Source organism: Ischnura elegans, chromosome 10 (genome assembly GCF_921293095.1).
Source record: "Ischnura elegans chromosome 10, ioIscEleg1.1, whole genome shotgun sequence".
In the NCBI taxonomy this organism is placed as follows: domain Eukaryota; kingdom Metazoa; phylum Arthropoda; class Insecta; order Odonata; family Coenagrionidae; genus Ischnura; species Ischnura elegans.
Window position 1 is genome coordinate 38806352 of NC_060255.1, and position 26395 is coordinate 38832746.

General features: G+C 37.6%; 1 protein-coding gene across 1 annotated transcript in view; it reads right to left on the bottom strand.

The window, feature by feature from the left end:
• Positions 1–373: 373 nt before the first annotated feature.
• LOC124166881 (non-classical arabinogalactan protein 31-like) overlaps positions 374–26395 on the bottom strand; it is a 36873-nt gene continuing 10851 nt past the window's right edge. Inside the window, exon 3 of the mRNA XM_046544592.1 lies at positions 374–2156. Within this exon, the coding sequence (XP_046400548.1) occupies positions 1905–2156 (252 nt within the window). The 3' untranslated portion in view covers positions 374–1904. The remainder of the gene's footprint in view (positions 2157–26395) is intronic.

Here is a 26395-nt window from a genome sequence, read left to right on the forward strand (position 1 = left end):
CGTAATTTTATGTGGTTATGCCAGATCACAAAACGGCATTTCGACCGCAAAATTGCTATTGGCATCACTGCTTGACCTTGCCAGCGTCTTTTGTTCTGGCGGTTGATTTTATGGTCGGCTCCTTTTTCCTCGGTTCCATTAATGGAGGACTTCCTCTTTTATCTTCACTTCATTCAAAAGATAGGGGAACTGTTGACCCATTTTAAAACGACGACAAAATACACTTTGTTTTCACAGGCTCTATCTTAATAGGCATACCTTTCCACGAATATTTGGATGCCCCATATTTATTACCTTGCATGACGAATTCACTGTTTTTCGTTGTGGTGACGGACAAGTTGTGCATAATTTAAAAAAAATAGGAACAAAAAACTGTTTTTAAAATGCATATTTTTTATTTTTCACTCTATAGTTATCCTCTCTAGAAGTACATAGAAATCACACAAACACTCATGCAGATGCTTAATTTTGTTGCTAGTTCAACATTGATGTCGTCTTGAGGAGAGATTTGTAAATATATATTATATTATAAAAAATGAAAAAAACCTTTTACAAAAATAGGTTACTATAAATGTTATGTAATGTAAATTGTTTTAAATAATGACGTCAACCTCCTAATCATTGCACCCTTTGTTCACCAAGGATGATGGCAGGAAAATGACGATGATTGATTTTGGGGATTTTATTTATATATATATCAATGACGTCACGGAGTCGCGTGGCAAATGATTTGCTCCTCCGTGTGACAAATGACAAAATTTCCTTGATGGAAAATGCGCGCATGAGATGGATTTTTGTACAAAATTTACACGAAAGCATTATTTTGGCAACGGATCGCTTAAGCGCTCACAGAAAAAAAACACGACTTTCCATTCTCCTATTGTCTATTTTTTTGTCAAAATCCTTTTAAGCGTCTGATAACTTTACTCCCTTATCTGATATTTTCATCCCATCCTTCTGTTATACGATGAAGATGATAGCTATAAGTGCTATCAACTACGTCGAATCTGCTGTGGAGTGGTTCAAGACATTTTCTATACCGTTCCAGGAATTCAAAGGGACTGTTCTATGAGAACAAATGAATTATTTTATCGATGATCGGGATGGCATGATAATAATGACTTTGTCCGCGGTCCTTGCGAGAGGTTATGTTCCTGGTAATATTACATTCAAGTCCTTTGCAGGAATACCCACATCTCGGCTAATTTTATAGCTCGTTCGTTTTTCGATTTTAAATACGTTTCCAATATAAATGCTTTCTTTAACGCACTGTCCCAGGAGAAGAAATATTCTACGCCGCTTTCGATGGGGGATGGCGTATCAAGGCCGTAGCGAGCGAGTTTCAGGGGTTTCAAACTCCCCCGTAATGACTGGTGGGTAGTATCTTAAGGGGTCGCCTCAATCCTGTGCCACCGATCTTTTGTCGTGATAAGTACGAGCTTATTATTTAGGCCATGATATCTATTATTTGAGAATTTATGAAGTAGACACATCTTTTTAACGTTTTCCAGAGCCTTAAATTGAATAACATCTCAAATTTGAAGCTATTGCTATTTGAGCTTAAATTAAATTTTTGAAGATGTTTCATTCTATATAGCCTGAAAATTTCAATATGATAGCATAATTTATGAACAACTAACACGTCTCATAAATTGACACAATTCGACCGATTAAGCACAAGTGACGCTTGTTCCCATCCAGATGAGCCCCCCCAAATGATCTCCCTCCCCAAATGAACGCCACTCTTCCCCCACCCGAATTTTTTCCCAGCTATGACCTTTGGGAGGCGTGTGTTATTTTCGTCTCGGGGTTACAGCACGCTCATCGCGAACTTGTTAATGCGTGGGTGATCATATCCTCTCTCCTTCTTCATCGTGGACTTTTTCGGAGCGTACCGCTGTCTTCTAGTAATTTCCCTGGTTGATGCTTCCTTCGTAGCTGACTTGCGCGTGGTAGCCTGTGGCCCAGTCGGCCGTGTATCTGACCACCTGCGTCCTCCCGTCCGGCAGCAGCACCCTGTACTCTCCGGTGACCTCGTCACCGTTGGACACGGCGTTGTGCGAATAGTCGTTGATGGATCCCCTCGGGTCGGACTCCCTCACGGCGTACGTGAAGTCGAAGGGCATGCCTGGCTCGTGGTGATGATGGTGGTCGTGCTGTAAACGATAAAATTAAATTGATCAGAAGAAATAATAAAAAAAAAAATTTTTTTTATAAAAAAATGCATTAATCGCAAACTGAAAGGAATTTTTAAAAAATTCCAATGAGCCTGACAGAATAAAAGATACAGTGTCCGGCGTGATGCGGTGGAAATCTTTAATATTCAGCTTACTAAAACAACTTGTCTGTTTCCACACACTTTTATTTTCACCGACCATGGTTTCGGCAACTTGTCAATGGCAGACCTTGACAATGGCACAAGTTGCCGAAACCATGGTCGATGAAAATAAAGGGGTGTGGAAACAGACAAGTTGTTTTAATAAGCTGAGCCTGACAGTCTCTAAATTATTTGCTTCACATAGAAAAAATAATGTTGGATCTATGTACCACTATGACACTCAATCTGCAAAAAAAATGTCGTTATGACTCTCGTCCATTTGGAGATCATTCATTGGATCTCGTTTATTTCGTTATTATTATTCTCGTTCCTTTGAATGATCGCAGCGCTGCCTTCGAATTTTGGTGGCCATTTTTTGGACTGATGTCCGTCTTCAATTCTAAATAATAACAATAACTATCAAGATACAGTTAAAATCACAATTAAAGTATTAGAATACTGCATTGCCATCTGGTTCTGAGCTATTCTGAAGATTTTAGTTTGATAGATATTTGGAAAGTGAATTAAAATTGAGTTGCAAGGTTTGATCCGGATAAGATGACCAACAGCAATGGTAGTTATAAGCGGTATAAAAATCATATTCATGAGGAGATAGTTGAAGAAGGTACAGATAACTTAGGTTATTTGGACCCAACACGAGTATGAAATCGTTTCAGGCTTGACTTGGTGAAAATGCGATATAGCACTTATGCACGTTATGACAATTTTTGTTACGTGGGAACTAAGTTAGCTTTATGGGTTCCAAGTCAAGCAAAGATATTTCTACTGAATATTGAGTATGAGATGAACCATGAAACGTAGAATATACATAAGTATACGCGCCGTAATAAACCACTGTGCTGTAAGCATACTGACATATAAGATTTAGAAATCAGCTGTTCATAAGCAGCTTTGTGTGCAGTGAGAAGAAGAATTGGCATAGAACTCTTTCAATATTAATTTAGACATGTAAATGTATACATAAATCTATGGTTATGCTAGGTTAATACCTTTCCTTCAATTTTTGGTTCGATTAGTAGTTTTTCCATGTTAATTTTCTAGCGATAAAGTTATGTGTTCTAAGATTAACATTTCTACCCAGAATTGCTTAAGTTCTAATTATTATTTCCGTATTGTAGCCATAGGTTAATATTATTCTGCTGCCAGAGGTGTGTTAGGGATTTTTACCTATCTTGAGATGATTTTTTTCTATTTGCAAACAAGGTGAGAGGAAAACATGTTAAATAAGGAAGTATTTTTCTTGATGCTTTTTTATGGTAATTTAGAATGTAGAGTGTGGTATCCACAGCCTAAACGTGACACCTATTAGCGTAATCGTATCCCTGTTCTGAGGCTTAATCGGAAAAAGAAATCTCTGTTTTAACCAACCGTCGCGGGTGTGGTACAAGCCAACTTTATGGCTTTATTGTCCCATTAAATCCTTCCCAAACCTTTTTTATGCAGCCGCTACACTCACCGTGTCCATTTACGCCATTTACAATGCATTGTCGAGCAAAAAAAAGTTTCCGTTTCGCAAAAGGGTTTAAAAAATGAAAGGAAAACAAATATATGCACTGAGCTGGACGTGGGGTAGTTAAGCGAAGAGGTCGTTGAGAAATTTTTCGAGGTCTCATGTGTTCTCGATCTACAAAAGGGCGCCAGCGGTGAAGGTTTGATGCACTTACGTTCTCATACTCACGTACGCTAAAGCCTCATGGGAAGGGAATTAGTCTCGTCTTAGAGAGTGGTACCTCCCGATCGTTTATCACCCATGCCTTCAATCTACGATGAAAGAACCTATCGCGGGCATGTGAGGCGGACATCCCCCCTAATTACATCCCCGGTGAGCAATTTAAGGTCAGAGGCGACTGATGGCTTTGTAATTATGGCATTTAGAGTGGAATCCTTGATTTTTTTTTTAAGCTAAAGTTCACGTCTCCCAAATGTGGAATGTTGATACGTGGGATTGGCCTCAGCGAGCTCATCTCTTTTGAACTGCATTACGAACTTTCTCATTAATCGGTCCTGTCTTGACCCTATGATTGCGAAAGTAAAAAAATAATTAATATTTGTTTAATTGGCCTTTTTTCCGTTCATCGATAAGCACAGGCGTGATGTAAAATCGCTTAATTGAAGGATAACCACCGAAATTAATTGCTCAATTACTGGGTTATCGGCGGATAACGCACCATGTCGGTACTGTTAAGCTGGAAAACCATATGAGTGGTCTGAGTAAGATTGTTGACCCTTTTTCTTTCGAGGCTCTGAATTTGATAACCCTGACATATAAATTATTATGGTTTCTTAAAAGCAAGCTATGCGCCTCTCATGTTTAAAGTGCTACTTTTATACTTGGAACATATCGGAAAAAAATTCCTAAATGTTTGACAGTCAGGTGAAAGTTTAATTTAAATATTTTTATGGGTAACAAAGTACTTCAAATGGTGTGTAATTGAACATTTCTTGTTTCGGACTAGTTTCCAATCGCAGTAATCTGTGGTCAGTTCGATTTTTATTCAGATTGTCTGGGCACTTGTGCTATGCAATAAATGGCGTGAATACTTTTACCCAGTATTGAAGTCTTGCGAGAAAACGACTTATTTGATAACTAAAGAGAGGTTGAGATAAGGAATTAAATAATGTAATGAGTTCTTCAAAGAGTTGCGTAACTGGTTATTATATTTAATCTAACTACCCAAGTTGTGTGGTGTTGACTGAGGATGTAACCGAAACTTTGCAAAACTGTGTTTATATTGAATTCTGCGGGGTACTTCAACGGTGACAATTCGAATGTGAATTCTCTGGAAATAATAACAACGGCGACACATCTTCAAAAGTTTCTTTTTATTCAAATTTCTTTAATTAACCTGCTTGCTGCTACAGTTTAGGCTAATCAATCAAGCCTAATCAATACCTAATAGGATGTTTACGAGTTCTGTATAAATTTATATATTAAGGATGTTTTTTCAGACTTCCAACTTGTATATTATTATGCTATTGAAGAATATAAAAGTCGCGCACGATGTCCGAACTATTTTTTCCTTTAGTGGCGCTAGGTGTTTATACAATATTTAAATCCACTGCTATATTCTCATAAAATACACACATGCATTGCAGATACAACCCTTGGCCATCTATGGATTTTTTAAATGTCTGCTATTCTCTCAGGATCATCGGAAATCGAAATGATCTTGGATTCTCATAATATAAGTCTAGTAATAGAATGGTAGCAGCACCCTTGAAACGCCTTGTTATTTTGTAACCCTCTCGTTATTATTTCCTCCTATTAGTTTATCAGGCAATAAATGAAAAATTAAGCCCGATAGCTGCTGAATAATTTAATTGCGGAGTATGTAGGCATTAAATTATGAGCAATTTCAGTTAGTATGAGTTAGAATGAACTCGCCTGTGAGAATAAATTAATCATCTATGTGGTCAGTATACCTACTCTTCATAAAGAAAGAAATTTACCGCCAAAACTCCTCTAAATACATGTCTTCGTGAATTTAAAGTGAGTAAATAATGTGGTATTGTGTTTATAATGGGGCGCGGACATGATCCCACCAGCCCGGATTCTTTCACGACGTAATCCATGTTCGTAAAAACTGTTCTCAATTGTGTAGTTCGCATTAAGCGGCCTTGTTCCCAGATAAAGCGTCAGCACCTTTCCTCCCGAGTTACGTTACGGCCCGGTTACAAAACACTTCCCCTATGAAAGTATCTTACGTTCCATGTTCGCGTGTGAACCCTTTTAATTTTTCATTCTTTCTTTTCTCTCGCTTGAATGGGAAGCGACTTTGCTGGCGTGCTCCACGCCATCTCAACACATTTTTTTTCAGGAGGAAATTTCGTCTCTCAGTTCGCAATTCTCCTCCTGCTCAGTGCGACCGCTGGCGTAACTTCTTCTTGAGGCGTGTGAAAATTGCCAGGGGGTGAGTTACCTATTTACTGAGAGCAGCACTTGCACCCTTCAAAGCGTCTCGGAATCACAGAAAGTGACTCCAGTGCCCTCGTTTCTGTGAGAAACACCTTCCCTCTCTTCAAACGCGTCTACATCTGTAGTAGTGCGATTAAACATTTCGCATTATTATAACCATGAATAGTGAGTGGGTAAAGGAATAATTTATCGTATCAGTTGATATTTTGTATCGTATGTATATCGTGTCCGTTGCAGCGAGTATATTGAGCTTGGGGAGCCAAGAGTGGGGACAAGAACTAAATGTGGACAAATACAGGACGATTCATTTCTTGCATAGGTCGTCGCACTATCCCCGTGAATATGTTGTAGATGATTTAACGTACCAGCGGGAGATGAAGTGAAGCACCTAGTTGTTATAATAACTTAGAACCTATCGTGGGGAACACATATAAGAAATACTCTTGGCAGAATCCTGAAGAAGGTAGAACTCATCAAGCGTGTTGTGGGATAAAAAGGCAAAAGAGAGGTGCTATTTCCCACCCCTTGAACATGGAGCGAGAACATTGGATTCGCCGCAGAAAGACTTAATCTGTGAACCTAATAAAATATAAAGGAAAGCTGCGCGATTCGTCAAAAATCACTACGGGTGAACTGAAAGCGTCACGCAGATGTTGAACGCATTGGGTTGGGAGCCGCTAGAGACGCGGAGGCTGCGCGTTAGACTTACATTAAGTATTTGAAAATGGATATCTTTCAGAGCGATACGGAGAACGTCATTTAAGAACCCCATCACATTACCAGGCCCGACAAAAACGGTAATTCAAAAGAGATATTGTGCCGAACTAATAAGTGTGGGGATTCCATATTCCCCCGCACGATAAAGGACTTTAATAAATGCTAGGCGTTATTTCGTTAGAACATTTCCTTTTCATGAGAAAACGACTGGTGTCCTAACACCTCGTGCTGCACACCTATTGAGGCGGCATCTGGGGTTAGTATGTAGATGTATATATTTACATTGCTTCTACATTAAATCCTTGTCAGTGCAATTACGAAAGGATCTCTAGCATTCATCTTGTCACTGTGAATGTCTTGCGGATTTCATTGTTAGAAAAATACCTGCTAGTATTACTACAAATTTTTGTGCTGCTGCAAATATTATATTTGAATTCGGTTCATCTTTGTCAGTTATTTTTAGCTTACCTTTAACTATGCAACCACCTACGTTTATCGAGTTAAGCCTATTTATGATAAATTGTCCCAATTTAGAGTTAGCTGTATGCCAAACTATGAAATCGGAAAAGTTGTACATGAGTTAAACTTTGGCGGAATGCATCTAATTTACTGTCTGATTTGTACGTCTAAAAAAGACTTCAGATAAATATGTTTGTGACTCTACTTTCTAGAAGACGTTTGTGCTTTACTTAATTATAACTATATCATAAAAATATATATTATCAAAGGATATTACATTGCAGATATTCATTCGTTATAGTACGTGTACTCATTTACCTGGCTCAATAAATACCGATAGTTAATTATAATTTTTCACTTCACACGAATATAAATTTTCATATCACTGTACTCCATCGTACATTCATTTTTAGGCTTTTAAAAGCCCAAACAACACCTTGCTAAATGTCTCAATGGAGGAGTCCTTCCGTGAGGAGCATTTTTTTTCCTCTCCACATTATTCACGATGCTCATCAGAATTCCTTCGGTCCGTTGTTTGCTCGACATTGACAGCGGGCGGCGGCGTATTCCCAAATAAATATATTTGCTTTCTACTCTCCGTTTTGCTTGGGCTGCCTCTCTCGTATTGTCACGGCTTCCCAGATCGCCTCCTCGGGAGGCTCGCGACGTGTGCCCTCGGGCGATGGAGTGGCCACTCTCGGCCACTCGTCCTCAACGCTCGAGTGACCGCGTGTGTGGTAACTCGGTTGTGTTGAAACGGAACCACACCATTCGATGGACACCAATGTCCATTTGCGGGCGACTCTCGTCGCTTTTGAGCACTTATGAGATCGTTTTGCGGGAGCGTAAGTTCATTCATGCGGAAGGAATGATTCACGCAACGTTTTTAAGACATGAATGGAGAAGAAGAAAGGTGAAAATATTGATTGGACCTATTCAGTATTAATGATTGCTGTCCTTCAATTTTTTTACGGGGGGTTTTATATTTTCTTTATAATTCACGCAACACTTCAGAGGCATGAATGGAGAGGCAACACCGTTAAAAAATTGATTGGACCTATTCAATAATAATCAGTCCTGTCGTGCAATTTTATTCAGGGGGGAAGGGAAATTTCACTCTCTATTATTGAGTGCTTTATTTTGGTGATATGAAGTATGTACATATACATAGGATAAGTAAGCATTGTTGAATATTGAATTTTAATGTGGAAAGATTGTGATAAATGGATGAAAAGTTCAGTAATACGATACTATGATTCTACTTTGGAACTTCAATATTTATCCACAAATATAAATATATAAATATACACATGTATAGTTGCTTTCGAAATTTTACTTCATGAAAAGATGAAACTACATGCTGAATGCATATTTTATATGTCTTAAGAAATGTGATTTTATCTAACTAATCCATCTTTATGGTTATTTTTTAGAATATTTATCGATGGGGAATAAGTATATCGTTAGTGCGATATATTGTTTTCGCGAATAATATGATTTCAATTTAATTCACCAGGCTTAAGGAAATAGGAATTTGATGCTTACAATTGGTATTAGTTTAAGACAGGAAAATTTTACTCTTCACAATTTGCTGTTCTTATGAATGCACTATTTTGGTGATATAAGGTAAAAATTGTGGTGAGATTACTTTTAATGTGGAGAGATCGTGATAAACGGTAGAAAATGTTGTGATTTCCAACTATTAAGAAAAAATATTGATTCCTTTAAAAGGAGTGGGATCGGGAAGTGTAGGATGGATGTTTTTTATGATCCATTCCGTAATTTTCATTTTTCACTTTAAAACTTTTAATTTAATTTAATCTCAGCAGTCTTTTGCATTTGCTTGACATCGTAATAATTCTCTCCACATGTCAAAACTCGGATGTTTGGTGTTGTAATGAATTTAAATATCTTACTGGTTCCTAGCTTAGTCACTTAATAGGCTGTTATGATTGTGACAACGATCTGCTGGTCAGTGTATTTAATTACCCTGTAAGAAGTTTTAAAAATATATGCCACGCGACGGAACGCAGATGTTTGCATTGTGAAGCAAGAAGACATTTTAGAGCTGAGCCTTGTTTGAATATCGTTCGTAGGAGTTGAAGGCCTCCTCGTGTTTCAAAATAATATTTCTTAATCTTTTTTAATTTCAAAAAGAAAATTGAGTGAAGGAAACACCAACTGCTCAGGAATGAGAGCTCAAAGAAAATTTTAAGCTTGATCCTTCTCCGTGTGCATTTCAATGTTTTAAATCACGCATATTTTTAAAAAAATCGTGATACCACCTAGTCTCATGATCAAATGACATAAAGTATTAATCATCACATCAACAATATTCTATGTATTTTCTCATGACTTTTGATCATCAAGTTGCCTCAAGATCATATGTGTATACTGGTCGGTACGTGCTAATACTGAGATTTTTGTGTTCAGATACTACGATATTAGCAGCGCAAATCGCAACTGGCAAATTATTATTGCATTGCAGCAAAAAAAAGCGAATTACAACTAATGCAACCGTAAGTACTTCAATGTGGTCCATGAGTGGGGATGATAATTGATATGATCTCCTTATTTGTGTGATAAGGACTGGATTTTCGCACGAAAAATCCGCAGAGATCAACAATTGCTGTTATTTTTCTTAGCGTAGAACAACTTCGTATCTTCTCCAATTACTTCTATGTATCCGTCTATTGCATGCATTTCATGTCAGTAAACTAGCTTTTATTGTCACTCGTACATCAAAATATGTTTATCGCAGTTAGATGACAATGGAAATTTGCTAAATAAATGTAGATGACTCCAGCATGATGGCCGAAAAGAATACCTATTCTGAAGGTATCGTGTCATCGGGTCGCGATAATTTCTTAAATATTTTATTTTAAATTTGTAAGGTTTTGGCTCCGCTCCAAAATTCCAAAATGGAAGCAGCCAAAAATTTTTCGTAAAATAGCCAGCATTCTCATGAGTACAACATTCTCTTACAGAATACGTAGTAAGTTCATGATCTAAGTTTGATGGAAGTTCTCACGGCATTGTTACATTGGGTCACGATAACTTTATATTTATCTTCAAAAATCTTCCGTGCAATGATTATTTCTGCCAGAATTGGTTTAGACGAGAATCGACTTGAAGAACTTGGAGTCGTTCATGAAATTTTTTAAATGTAATACGACGTCGCATCTTCTTAAATTATTTCTATGAACCCGTTCCAATATTTTGCAACGCAAGAAATCAAATCGTGTCCGTGAAGTAGCCTTTATTCTCGCACGAATCGCACAATGTGTAGCAAGATGTTGATCCAAGTTTGATGGCTGCAAAAGTATGTTAACTAAATGTAAATGACACCAACATTATGGATGAAAAGGATACCATTCACTCGATATAATGTTTCACCGGTTCGCGATAATGATCTGTTCGTGTGTCTCGATCCCTCGAGGGACGAGCCGAAAAGGGCATCCGAGATGATGTTAACGAAAGGTATAAGAGGAGGAGGAGGAGAGAAGGAGGTTGTTCCTCTTTCCTTGATTTCGGTCCGGCTCGATTCGAAGGCGCCCATTCTCGCAATGCGTGCGCGTGTTAAGCTTTTATCTCCGACGCGCATTGCGAAAATTTATTTCGCCCAAAGGTCGATTTGTGAGGCCTTGTTGCCACTCTCCAGCGCTGCTCCAACCTCCCCCGAGGGTAGTGCCCACAACTTCTTCCCCCCTCTCCTTCATCCAGATGCCCCCGGGGGCAGAAGATGTTCTCCACCCCCTCCGAGAATCGCGGAGAGATCGCATAATTCTTGGGACGAGACAAACTTGTCCACGTTTTTTTTCCATCACACTACGAAATCAACCCGTTAATGCATTTTTTTCTCGGTCGCCGTGTTTCTCTCTACTCGTCTCGACACTTTTCGTGGGTCCTTGAGAATATAATTTGGATTCACGAGAATATCACATCGTGCCCTGCACTCGAAAGGTGATGCTATCCGTAGACTACTATTTTCATGGATATGGTGCCAAATCTTTCCTTCTTCCCTTCGACAAATGGGATACTAAAGTAATTCCTGAAATTCCAATTTCAAAGTTGTAATTTTTAGGCGGTTTAATATATCAGGCAAAAGTGTCGCTGTGGACCATCAAAATATATCTACTAGTATTTTAAAATAGAAGAGAGCGTATTTCGTATCTTATACTAGAGTACGCTATGTAGGGTACCTACAATGCGTTGGTTTATGAAACCATTTCAAGACAGTATGAGACAGAATAGTAAAAGGGATCAATCTATGAGGAAACTAACTCTCATCCATCCTTTTTCAATTAGGTTCCATACGAGTTATGGCAAGAAAGACTAGAGCCTCTAATAAGCACATATTAGTTATTTATCTTTGAGTGATCTCCATTTATGGATTTTTTCATGGGAGATATGAAGGAGGTTTTTTTTTACCAATGCCTACGGCATTTGCGAAAGCTCATGCAGTCATGAATTCCATGCTAAAGCTTTGTATTCATGAAAGCAGTATTGTTCGATATTTTGGATCAAAGGAAGAATCATTTTTTTCATCAAGCAACTTTTCCATTTCGTTTTCAACTCTGCCCCTTATGCTGGCGCATTAAGCCACCTTGAAGTACCTTATCATTAAAACAATTTTTTTATCGAATGAGAGGGAATTGTCTACTCTTCTTTCTCATTTGTCATTTTTTTCGTTCACGTCCATGAGCTACTTGTGGAATTGATTACCCTTCTCAAATAAACTTTCGCAACAAGCGTGAAAGTATCTTCCTTTCGGTTTTCATCGTTTTTTGATGAGCGCTTGTGGACTTATTCATGATGTTCTAATCTCCCTAATCGCGTGTGGAGCAAAGGAGAAAAAAACCCTACCGGTTATTTTTATTTAATGGCCTTTCTAATGTGCAACTTTCCAGTCGTTTTCTCTCTGCGCTTCATTTGTTAGGAATTACTTCAGATTCGGGATTATATTTGTCATTTTTTACGATGCATCCTAGGAGCAAATTCGTGGCAGATATCTACCATTGTTGCACTGTTGCGGTAAGTTTATAATTAAGTGTAGGAATCATGTCAGAATTAAAAAAATGTGTAAAATGCCTATTTACTTAAGTGTTGAGTATATGAGGCTATAATTGTGAAATAGATGCATCTAAAAACTAAATTTGCCATAGTCAAAGAAATAAGTCGATTGTTGTTTCGATAATTCTAGAATTTAGGTATATCCTCGGCCTTATTTCCGTAATAAGATAAAATTCCAATTGCATTATTATGCTATTTCACATAATGTAACTGTATGTGGGGGAAACTACACAATTTTAACAACACATCTACCTAACACGTCAGAGAGCAGTAACTAATATGTGGTAATATATAGAATATGATAGGTACAGAAAATATTTATCCAGTAATATGGTGGAAGAAAGATACAATGAATATCTTTTTAAGACTTAAATATCACGTTAAAGTGTGAAAACGTTCCGTCAAAATGCACTCTATGTTAAATCATCATCTCTTTTTTTTTTTTCGATTTCACACTTTATATTTTTGTTAAATTTTCCCGGTAGTTCTCACACGATGGATACTGAAGATTGCAACTTGCCGGTGGCCATTGCTGAACAAGTTAAACCCATTTGCAACTGCGTGAAGGTCTTTCAAATCCATTTTTCCGAGTCAACCACTTTTTTCTTCAAGTCGCGCACCGAGTGCTTTTCACTGACGGACCTTACGGAGCCATTAATTGTCGTCCTCATTCGGAGGACGATCCAAGGCGAAGAGGTGCCGCCAACGGGAATATCCCTTAATGATCTTTATCCGTAAGCTTGCGACATTATCGTCGGCTCTTTTTAGAAGCGTGATTATTATTACTCATACCTACATCTCGATCCGTATTTCGGTGACGATATACTCGGGGTAAACGCATGTTGTTATCTTTTTTATAGAGGTAAGCAAAGTAAACCCTGTTCAATACGTTTTTGCTCGTTCCTTAAGTATTAAAAAATCTGAGAAAATAATTAGAAGATAAAAGGTCGCCTTATTAATGTTGATATATAGGTAAATGTATTGTTTTCTTCATCAATATCATAGTACCTTGAAAGTGCTGTACTAGGTACAACTTTCCGGCTCACCCGTTCGAACCGCCTCTAAAATATGGAACTTTCTTCCAGTTCAACTTTTAAGTGCAACTTACATCAAGAAATTTAAACATAACGCATATGGGCTACTGAAAAATTCCTCAATAACGTCGTGTTGTATCCTCTTGTTTGTATTCACGTATGATTTAATTATTTTATTATTGATGAACATGAATAAATGGTCGAGTGAGTGTAAAGTTGTGTCAAATCGCAGTGTAATCCTAATTTTTTTGGAAAACATATTGTTTGTTTGACATTATTGTCACCTCAATTTTTTGTTGTTGGACTTTTATCACAGGGTGATCTATCTCTTTTGTTTAAAATATTGTTATATCGAATTGTATTCATGCTAACCGCGGTCTACATAGGGTGCATTTTTAAAAAAATTTTATTATTTTTTTTCTTTTATGAATGTATCAATTCTGAAAATGAAAACTTAGTACAGTTATATGAATGAAATCAAGATTGAAATTCTCAATGAAATTATTGCTATTGTTATTAACTCCCTGCTCCACATGCCAACACCTAGGCTATCATTAATTGACCGTTAAGACCGTCGGAAGAGGATTTATGAGGAATTTTACATAGAATTTATATGGAATTTTATATAGAATTTATAAGGAATTTTTGGTAGAATAAGCGTCTCTATAAATCCATTCCCGACTGACATTGATACCTTTTCGTTATCAATTAAAAATTTCACTGACTTGGCATCATCTTATTTAATTCAAAGTGACTATGTAACTCACTAAATACTGAGGTTGTGGCCACCGTAATCGGTTTGTAGTTTTTTTTGTAAATGTATGTTTTGTAATTGTAATTAGTTTCTTTGTTTTATTTCATTGTTATAACTGAACTTTAATTAAGCATTCTCGCTGCATCAGTATCATCTTTTCAATTAATAATAATAAAAAAATTAATTTTGAAAAATTTCTCTTATTAATGCGTGTACAATTATACAGGCCCTGAAAATTTCAAGAGAATAGCATCAGTATTTACGCAAATGGGTCACCAGTGGGGACTAATCAAGTAGGATTTAGCCGTCCGTATAGAAGTGGGCCTCATACTAGCCGTACTTCGACCTACGAAGCAGTGAAGATATCCGAGATGAATTTCTCATCTTGGATCCGAATCTGATATTGTTTCCGCCTATCGCATCACATTGTTTTATTAAGGTAATTAGTTCATGCTTCGCCCATTCTCAGAATTTGTACATTTATAAAATTACTCATTTGAATCTATTTCTGCCTCCGTTGGGGTTCCACTTAATAACTCGAGTAAAATATTGAGCATGGTATAATTGATACATTATCTCTTCCGGGAGGCGGCTGTACGGAAAGCCCTTGCTCTCTTTAGTGTGTGTTTGAAAAATATTGCCCCGTTAACATAGCGGCAAAATGGAAATAATATCATTGGGAAGGTGTTCCATATGTAGTTTGTAATGAAAATGGGAGACTAAGAGAAGCCTCAGACACCGCATAAGGTATTTCTGAGCCTTATTGGGTAGTACGAAAGCTAGAAGGTCAATCGAGATTGCTAGATGATGATCGTAGATTCTCGAACTTATCCATCTTTCTTTGAGTAATCAGGTGTGCGCGTCTTTAGTTTTTGGAGATCAAATAGCCTCATAACCTTGGAGAGAATATGAATGGAAAAGTAACTTTGCGAACCAAAAAATATTATGAAGCAATATCCTACGAATTGAGATTTTTTAGCTTCATTTGACCTTGCTAAGGAGAATTCAAGATGATGTCATTGACCAACGTGTCCTCCCAAGATAAAAAAAAAAACATTCCATGTGGCTTATTGCCTGAGGGAATAAAATATTTTTCTATGAACTTAATTCCAAATGAGCAACTTGCAAGTAAGATATTCAGTTATCATGCAAATAGAGGAATTGGGATCTATCTTCGGTCATTAGATGCAATGTCAAATTCGAAATTAGTGAAAGGTAATAGCTCATGCTGAGAGTGAAAATGAAATATTGGGAATATTTCTGAAATTAATGTAAATTTGAAAACTCTACTCTCAACATGAATGAGTTTCTTATTTGTGAAAATCAGGCGCTAATGCTGGAATTATTAAAGTATATTTGTAATTTAAGTTTCTTTATCATCGTAAAGGGAAGGGAAAAATAACTGTTAATGTTCCCAACAAAGTGGATACAAAATTATTCTCAATTTCGAATAACTACCAATCATTATTATAAAACCTCAGAAATTCCAATTCAATTTATTTTTTGGAATTGTGAATCCACTGTGTATCATCTGAGAATTTACTATTCAGTTACTATTATACGCTAACGTATGTAAGAAATCACATCGTTTATGATTTAATGAATCATATTTTGTCGCGTTTGCTTTGCTTAAAATTAAATATTGATCTCTTTGGCTGCACATTCGATTCGCTTTCAAGGAAAACATATTTTATTTATTGTTGAAGAAAAAAATCGGGGTGAGTTGTCTAAATTTTGGGGTTATTTTATGCATTCAGAAAGATATAATTTTTCATTATTTGTCACAGTAACAGACCATTAACTCCTAGTTTTCGTTCGACAGAACTTCCCAATTCGATATGTGTCTTTCAAAGTAAGTACTTCATCCCTTGAGCGGATGGAGTGGCTGTTGAATAACCATGAAATGCTAGCCAATATTTGACCAGGTATTTTGTTCGATCATTTGGAAGCGACATTGAAAAAATTTGCAAGCATATAACGCGACTGACATAATTAGGAATAAGTTTCTCAGAAAGAATTGACAATGTGGAAGATTTGGTCTCAAAATAATGGTTTTTGTTCAATTTTTATCGCAATTGTTTCTTAATAAATCATGAGCTACATTTATGGTCTCATGAGAATTAAATTATGTATTGTCTCAGGATTTTTTAGGGTGGTACACCAGGTGAGATTGTTTATTTTATACGATTCTTTCACACACTGGTCGGGAGACAATTAGCTTGCTTATACGGACAGCCTTGCCGGGTACTCAATCCGAGGAACTCGCTATCCTGGTTATCCTCCGGGAAAGCTGCTGATCACGCATAAAATGTAATTTTGTAAGTTGGAAGTAATGAATTTATTAAGTGGTTCACAAGATCTCTCAGCTATTTATAACTCTATTATTTCGGGAAATTCAAAGAAACAAGCACTTAGAATAACCAGTTAAAATCTTTTGAAAGGACGAATACCTTATGAGTTGACCACTTACGATGAGTTCTTGAGTAAAAAATGGCAATGTATTTTTTTTCTCGAGAGGGGAAACCTTGCTTTACACCTCGATGGGGCCAATGAAACGAGGTACGGCTGGCGCGCGCCGAGTGTTAGTCATTTGTTAAATTTATTTCCCTCCCCTGCCTTTGCAGACGGTCGAGTATGATGCCCTCACCGTTAAGGTTACGTGCATGGAGGGGAGGGCGAAGACCGCCGAGCAGCAAGTAGCAGGTCGCGGGAGGAGAGGGAATTCATTTTTTTCATGTTGGTACTAGTGGTTGGGGGAGGCGGAACGTCTTGATGGAGGGGAATGTTTTGAAACGCATCGCCTCAGGTCAAACGCCCTTCGGATGACCACTCTTCTCCCGACCTCTAGAGGAGGGAAGGGGAAGGAAAAGACTTTCCCATCCCATTTTGCTTCTACGGGAGCGTAGCGTAGCAGAAGCTCGGAAGGTACGAGGTTTGCCTAGGTGGATGACTATTGACCAGTGACCACGCAGCCGCAGGGTAAGAACCCATCTGAATCCATTATGTTCCGTTTCAGAATAAATGTTGCTACAGCTGAAAATATTGGTTTTCTGCAATGACAGTTTTTACATGAGATACAGGAGGAGGATACACGTAGCTTTGGGGCAGGAGTTTCGGATTAAATACTTCATACGAAGTTTATCGGATTGAGCACCCGGTAAGGGCGTTTAGTTACTAATTACATAATTAACACTCTCCCGACTGGTGTATGGAAAAATTAATATAAAATAAGTTAATCGCCTCTTGTCCCATCCATGGAAAAACACATTATAACTTTTAATATAGTATTACTGTAGTAAATAACTGTTTTTCTTTAAAGAATTCTCCCACATTGTCTATTCTTTCTGTCGAAATTTACTATTAGTTACCTCAGCCGTGTTTCATGCATGTAACTGCTTTCAATGACCCTTCCAAAGGGTTGAACAGCATACGAAATACAAAATATTGGCTAGCATTTCATGCTCCTCAACACACAGTCGATCCGCTCAACGTATGTAGATAGGATTAAACTTATTAAGCAATTTAACATATACATTTAAAGACAATATTAATGTATTGGAATTGGTTGTTGCATGATGTAAAAATGTCAATATCGCAAAACACTAGAAATGATAGTTGGCACTCTTTTAACCCGACTCCTTCAAAAATATTTTCCGAACGGGTAGATATGGGAATTCGTTTTTCTTCTGCCCCATAGGGAACTTAAATAAATACTTATTTTGTTTGAGAATACCTTTTTATTTCAAATCGGCTGCTATCCTAGCACTCCCCACCACACACCTATTGACGCAGCTTGCGGAGTAGTATGTTGATGTAGACGAAGCAGATTACCAAGTGGAATGACGTATTTATAAGAGAAAATGATCGATGCACCTTAACTTTCACGGATCACTATACAATCCACTGCACGTAGAACCAGGTTTCTGTATTGTTAGCGCAAAAGGAGACGTGGTGTCGTAATCTCAACTTTGAGAAAGAAAAGTATTTCAGGAATACGCTTTTAACTGGTGACCTTAATTTTAACGGAAGAATACGTTTTCTCCGATTTTTAATGTTTACAAAATTGTTTATCTAGGAGTAATAATATAGGTCCTTGCAATGCATTGGCTGGGAAAGCCAAGGGTCTCTGGACCGATACCCATTCACTTAAAGTTCCGTTCACCATGTACTATCCAATTGACTAATTCCATGTCAACGTAAGGAAATAATTGCATTGGCTTTTCTGCGGTAACTGAATAGACAGTCGTGAATAGAAGCTGTATAAATGATGAGATGAATAGTGAAGGAATACAGGAAATAATAGTTTTCCATTCGTTGCTGTCAAACTCTATTCGTTAAGGGAAAGCGCTTGTGAGCAGTTGTAAATGCAAAGCTATGTACTGCACTCAAGTAGAAAGTACTACGAGTTTGATGAGGTTTTAATGATTTTACGCGCTGGTATAGTAGTATTTCTACTTTGTCTGTTTTTTTCATTTCTGTTTTCTCCTAAAATTGGAATGGAATTAAAATATTAATAATAGGTAACAATGTGTTCATCTCATGTCACTCACATAAATATGTATGATATTTTTTTCTCGTAAAGTATCTCAAACTGATGAATTAAACATTTCATTGTTATTTTTTCCGTACGCAGTCAAATGTTGTGAGTAGCTGAAACTTCGAGAAATTCTGGCATCTGAAGTTCATGAGAATGCTTAACCGCGATTTAATATATATTCTGATCATCTTAATTCAGTTTTTTTTTCAATTCTTCTCCTCTTTCAATAGACTGGATCCGATGCTCTCTTGCCACAATCGTATCCATTGAAACTTTATACATCCCAACAGTGGGTATCACTATGGACACGCGGTATTCTTATCTCACGGGTAAAATGTTGCTTGTTATTCTGATTTTACGATAAAATTTTGAGACTTAATAATTTTCCGCTAGATTTTGAAAGGGAAAAACATTTCGGGAAAAAATTATCATACTAACAGCACGACAATGTATTTTTTTCTGCTGACTAAATGAGCAAAAATTCAAATTTCCTTCCTCGTCCCTGGAGGGTGGAACTTTGCCCGTTATCTTTTCCCCTTATCTCACTTCGTAATTTATCTCTATTCTTTGAAAGGCTCGCGAAATTTCAATGTCGACCGTGGAGGGGACCTTGACAAGAAGCAAAGGTAAAGTAAACATTCTCAATTGAATCCCTCCTTCGCCGTCTTGTAGTCTGTCATGCTTAGCTTAACACTGGAGCGGGGAAGAAAGCGTTTGTTCTGGAATCGCTTTTGATAATGAGCTCTCGATCACGCTAAGTATCCATGGCTACGACCCTATATGCTCTCTCGCCATGAAATACGCTAGTCCCTTTGCCCCGCCGGATGCTCTCGGTTGAAATCGTTTCATCAGTATATTTCATTCGAGAAGAATATCGTCAGAGGCTAGCGAGTTTACTTAATGGAACTGCCAGTTCATTGCTATAGTAATTAAAATAACCACGTGGCGTACCGCGATATTTAAGTGTAGAGAAACGGCGAAACTGAGCAGAGGTTTTGAGATTGAAAATAAGTGCCCATAAGGGCGAACTTCCTTTCCTTTGAACATGGTGATGTTTAAAATATAACTTTACCTAATGAAGTATTTCGATAAATCCATTCATAATAACTATCGAACATCAACTGAAACCGTACTACCAAATACCTAATTTATGTTTTAAAATTGTTTAAAGTGACGCGCCTAAATAACGAAAATCTTCGTTATCTGTCCGGAACGAATTTTTATTGGTACAATCGCAATTTATATTGGTCCACCCTACATACCGAATTGCATTTGTATTTCCATTAATTATTAGGTTAGACGTTTGAAATAGGTCCGGTCCGGGTGTACCAAGGGAAAGTGTGCAGAATTTACAAAGTTCTTCACTTTTATTAACCCTTAATGCAAGAAGAAGTTTCTCCGTTACTAATCCTTCATCTATATTATGTTTTTTTTTAAGAAAACAAACCACTGCCAGCCTAAAAGTCTTTTTCGGCGACGAATCACTCTTTAAAAACTTAAACTTCTGTATTTTCTCAGTTGTAAACTCTACACATTTACATTGTAGGCAAGGGCCAATTCTGTACCCCTGGAAATGTCAGGATGACAACGATTCAAGTTTTAAACGAGTGCAACGTCGCATAAACAGGCATAATACGATCGGTTGAGGGGAATGATTTGTCCTCATAAATAAGGCGTATGTATTCACGGCTTCTGAGTGACTTATCACTCCAAACAAAAGATAAAGTAGCAATTTACGGTGAACAGTGTCGCGAGTTAGCAGCGAGAACATAGAATACCGGAATAAAATTTATTTTATTCTACCATTTTGTCACAATCGTGAGAGTTATTTTTCATCTGTACAAAAGGAGCCACAAGTGTATTGACACGGAGGTGGTTTTCGCGGCCTCTGAGGAGACATATTATTCCTAATCGATAGTAAGTACCTAGCAACGATGCTCGTTAGTGGTACCTAGAATAACTGAGTAGATTGTATTGTATTCTATTATTTAATCACAATCGTCGGAGCTTTTTTTTATCCGCACGCTACGAGCTGAAACCTTGTTACTCCAAACAAATAGCAAGTATCTAGAAACGATTCACTTCAGCAACTTCCTAGAATATTTGAATGGAATTTATTGTGTTTTATCATTTAATCAACTTTACTTATCTCCAAGAAGCCAGCGGTATGTTTGTTGGCACGGGGTACGTTATTCACGGCTTCTGAGGTGAGCTATTACCTCGAATGACGGAGTAACGCATCACCTCGCTTCCAATCTTAATTGGCTTTCGTGAGATATTCCCTCCTCCACTTCTAGGAACTGCACGGGTACTGATTTTTTTCCCGTTGCTAATAGGCCGTTCCGGATCTCTGGCAAGGCTCACCTTCGCTTGCTTTGCCGCAGTCCGAATCGCCGCGCCGTTCGCTCGAAGTGACGGAGACGAGTGCTCATCCAAGGTGGGTTAGGCGAAACAATAGAAACTTTAAGTCGGAAAAAACTTTATTATTATTGTTATTAAGTGTGCTAATGCAGAGCACGAGGCTTGGCGGATGCTCCACGGGAGCGAAAAAACCCGTTCCCCTTCTGAGAATTTGGGAGGTTTTTTTTCTCCTTCCTTTTTAAAGAGTTGTTAAATGTGCGATCGCTCAAAAAAAAATATTTTCCGTGAAACAAGTTCCGCTTTTCTTCCTCTCCCCCACCCTCCCTCGTCAGTCATTTGCATTTATTCCCTTAATTTTATTTTCTTTATTTTTTTATTCATTCTCCAGCAGAGCGACACAAACGGCTTTCGGTTCGCGTGCTATTTCCTAAATCCCCCAAAAAGACAAAGAACGGGTTGGACGATAAAAATTTTGAATGCGAAAGAGATGGTCGCAGAAAAAAATGGAATATAAAAAGGTGATTAGGATGTTGTGGCCGAGAGGGGAGGAAAGGGGGGTGGGGATATGGTTAGGGGGGTGGGTTTTCAGTTTAAAATAGTCTTAAGGTGGTGTGGGGGGAGGAGGGAGTGGGAGGGGAAGTTCTCACAACAATGGCGCGGGGAGGGGTATCGTTGCCCGGAAGCGGTGAGCGGTGTCCAGCGTGTGCAGTATTCACTTAGTGTGCCAAGGCAGTCCGTAGCGTTTTTCCCTCTTACTCACGCCGCGGGATGGGGGATTGTGGCAGGGGGGGATGAGGAGGATTCCCTCTGTTATCCTTCGCCAGCCTTCCCTCTCATCGCTTGACCAAAGGGTCCTCCATTCAGTCCCATATAATCCTGATATCTGTTGCCACTTCGGTCCAATTGTTATCGGTTTTTAAGAATGTCAGCGTCGTAGAGATGAGTGCAATACGATCCACTTTTTCCCAACATTTTGCGTTATAGAGCTTTTAATTGCAAGGAATAGCTTTGAAAAGTTTTGAATTTGAAAGATCGCACAGTAATGTGTACAAGTTTAGGTTAACTCTCCTAGTTACACCTTATTTCCTCGTGAAAAACGAATCACTTTAACGAAAACGAAACGATTTTTAAGAACTCATTTCAATGTTTTTTTTAAAATTCATACGCGGTGAGAGACAACTCATTTATAGGATGACTTGAGGATCTTTTTTTGTAATATTCGTGGCTCGATCATTTAGATTGCCCGTTCGATTTTTACCGTCGAATTTCTCTGGTTTGAAATTATTCAATTTACTACGAGGCTTGATGTGGATGGGTACGAATCTATATGCTATAAATATTACATAGAATAGTCTCAAGTCCGCCGCTAGAATTGAGGGGGTGGGTAGCCAAGGGACACATGTGATTTTTTTCTAAACAGAGTTAAGTACGGACATTAGGCAAAGAAAACAAACGAGATCAAATAGATATTTATAAGTGCATATGATTTACCACTCGATGTTGACACAGAATCGAGACTCACTCGTATCCCTTGGCCTCCAAATCTTTAAATATTTTTTCTACCAATTTCTGTACCGATCTCAGTTTAGAAAAAATAAAAACACTTGCACCCCTCAATTGTCGTCCCTCCGCGCGCATTAAAGTAAGATTTCAAAATCGCCACTCGCGGCGCTAACAGTCATATATATCGACTTTTCACAAGGAAATACACGGCAGTAATTTTTAAATGGGACAATACATCATATAAACTACAGATTCAACGCACGCAAGGCGATTGTCAAATAAAAAAATTCTCAATTCCTCTATGCCGTCGAACTTAACTGGTTTGAAATTATTGGGTTTACAACAAAGCTTGATTTGCATGGGTATTTGTGGCGTTTCCAGAAAACTGCCTCGAAGGAATGGTGGATTTGATATGTTTTTTATATTGTTTTTTTCTATTTTCTTCCAAAAATAAACGCTTCTTCATTGGAAAAAAGTATGATGCATAGTATAGACTGCTAAAAATTAGTTTTACGTTATGTCTGGGGTAGAAATTGGTGAGGAAGCAAAATGTAACTCCTTACATAGAAGTTTGCAGCAAAAGTAAAAAAATATTTTAAAGATTTTACTAGAAACTTTACAGTTCTCTCCTTGTCTACTTCTGATCAAATGATTTTTAGACTGTAAATCAATGAACTAGAAAAAATCTGCGGTTTCTGATCCCATTGCAACATAGTCATTCAATCAAAAGCAACCACATGGATTAATACTAATAGGGATTGGATAAAACCAATTAATAGTTTCTATAAAGTTAACATGCAAAGATTGCACCGGGAGACTCTTTTGAATTGGAAATTGATTGGATATTCCAACTAAAGACGTAGCATTTATTTTACGATAACTCAACTAAAGTTAGGTAATCAATGCGCATAATGTGTATGCATACTTTGGGAAGGGCTGGCGAAAGAGAGAATCCTGCAAATTGTATCGCAGAACAAATGGGCAAATATAGGTAAATAACACTACCTCTAAGGGAAGTCTAGAGTGTGAAAGAAACATTTTCGCGCTAGAACACCCGAAAAAATGACTAAATATAAATAAAAACGAAGCTTTAGGTTATCTTAATGAACAACAAATTATCTTAACATAATGAACGTTTGATTGAAAGATGATAATTATAATAATTATGCATCATCACGATTCATCGAAACGCTTCTCTTCTCCGTGAATGGCGACCAAAAATGATACCACCAATATTGGGGTCCTAACTTATGATGAATCGTGGTTTTTGAACCTATCGTAATCCTATATTACGTCACAAAATAGGGCCAAATAATGTATTTTAAGAAGATTAAAATTCTGAGATCAGACGTAAATCAAATAGACACATCGTGTCTACCACTTTGTCAGATAATATTAATATATGACAAATTTAAAAAGGAAACAAATCATGTTTCTCACTCAGAGCAATAGCATTTGCATATAAAACAGCGCCCAAGGTAACAGCGCTGTATCCAAAAGTGGAGGCCAGCATTTAAACCGCAACTTTAATATTATTATTTGTGATAGAAAGAGATGCAAACTGCAATACTAATAATTTTATTTAGTTCAAATATTTTTGAAACATAAAAGAGCACCGAAAGAGATAGCGCTGCATTTATAAGCTGAGGCCAACATCGAAACCAAAACTTAAATATTATGATAGGAAAGAGAAAACTATGTCGTAGCAGCTGTAACAGTACTAGTTGTTTTTAATTAAAATCCCGATTCTTTCCATTTTCGGGAGTTTTAAATTCAATTCAGTAAAATTTTAATGGAAACTGGTCTCAGGGGAACAAACGTAATCGTCCTAGCCAATTTCACTGATTAGTTTCATCGAGTCATCCCAGGTTTTTCCACTTCAATCTTGGTCCCATATGCAAAAGCCAAAAATCGCTCTCGTTCAAATTTTACCTCGAATCATCTGAGCAGAATGGCTGCGTCGGCTGCGAAGACAGCTTTTAATACGAGAGGCAGTAGCGCTAGCTGATTATGCGCCGTTAAATGCGGAGAGAAGCCGCCACCGGATATAAAAGTCTCGTCAGAGGGGAGACCAGCAGGAAGGCCAAACGCGAAGCTATTGTAGACAGGCCTCCTTTCGGAAGCCCTTTTTTCCCCATTTTAATTCCACAGGCTTCTCTCAAAAACCATGACGAAATGCGCACACTTCACCGAGTCCAGAGAATTCAGAGAAATGGTTTAAAAAAGTTGATTTTGCTTGCTTTTAAGTGAATGATTATGTTGGAATGAGGGAAAAAACGTATTAGCAAAGTTTTTGTAAGTTCATCAATTTATAGGTGTACAACCATTTGATCAGAAGTAGTTAGGGAGAGATATTAAGTATAGAGTGTTATTATCTTCATCGACTACTAATATATCTATTAGATAAAAGTAGCATAACATTCTTCGGTGTACTCAGTTCACTATTAAGAGTGTTAGCATTTTTGGACATTGATTTATTCGTGTTACTGTTCCCATGAGGCAAAGCTTGAGAGTCCTTCGGGAATTTTTGATTACTCCCGTTAGGTGTCAACATCCGACCTTCAGTAAACAGTTTTGAATGTTGCTATGGTGGGTCGTGTCAAATTGTGTTGGTGTGGTCTCTTCTCAGCTTCCATCTAAACGGTAGTGTGAATTGATAGTGAGTGATTTGTGTGTCTGTCCATCGAAGACCTTGAGAATGCATGCCTGTTGCCTGTATACCCATTTTTAGGCCGACCGTTAGTGCGAAAAGGATAGCTAGTGATGCAACGGAAGCTGAGAATTCTAACTTCGTCTGATTTCGAAAGAGATCGAGGCCGTATCATTACAGTGGTAGGGCTAAATAGCAATTAAAAATGTTAAAGGAAAGAGATGCCAGCCTTAAAGTGATCCGTTGGGGAATAATTCTGGCGTCCATCATAATTTTTAATCTTTTATGCCCAGCATTTTCATTGTCAAATGCCTATGTCGTGCTACCATTAGCTGTGATTGGTTGGATTTTTTGAGGCTGGTTAAATAAGGAGCTTACCCCTCTGAAAAGTTAATTTTCCCCGTATAGTGGTGCGCTAAAACTATTGTATCACCATATCTTATAATTACACACTAATTCATCCCACATGTAGCTTAAATGTATAGCTCACGCACCCAAAAGTAGTGGTATAGGTTAGAGGTACAGTAGATTCCGGTTAATTGGGACATATTGGGACTTGTGCACTTTGCCCCAATCAAGCGACTTCCCCAATTAGGCGAACTATCCTATATATGGGCATAAACAAACATGATAGAAAGAAGACTAAAGAATGTTTATAATGCAACATAAGTTTATCAAACTATTAATTTGATTAATAAATTAGTGAGTTCAGTTAATTTATTATCATTTTTAAGAATTATAACAATTTAGTTAAAAGTATTTTTCACAGCCTCGGGCGACGCTGAATGAATATTTACTTCCTTTCCTTACACCAAGTCCTTTTAAAGAAAAGTCCTATCCTCTTGCGGATAGTATAACAACAAGAGCTTTCAAAATAGGGCAAGAATAGGAACATTTATGAAAAATAAGAGTAAATCAAAGGAGGAAAATATAAAAAAATAGTATTCTGAAAACAAAAAAAAATTAATTTCGTCGCGAGTATAGTCTCTATGTCGCCGACTCATGGCCCAATTAAGCGGCATTCCGTCCAAATTAAGCGGAGAATACTCTGGG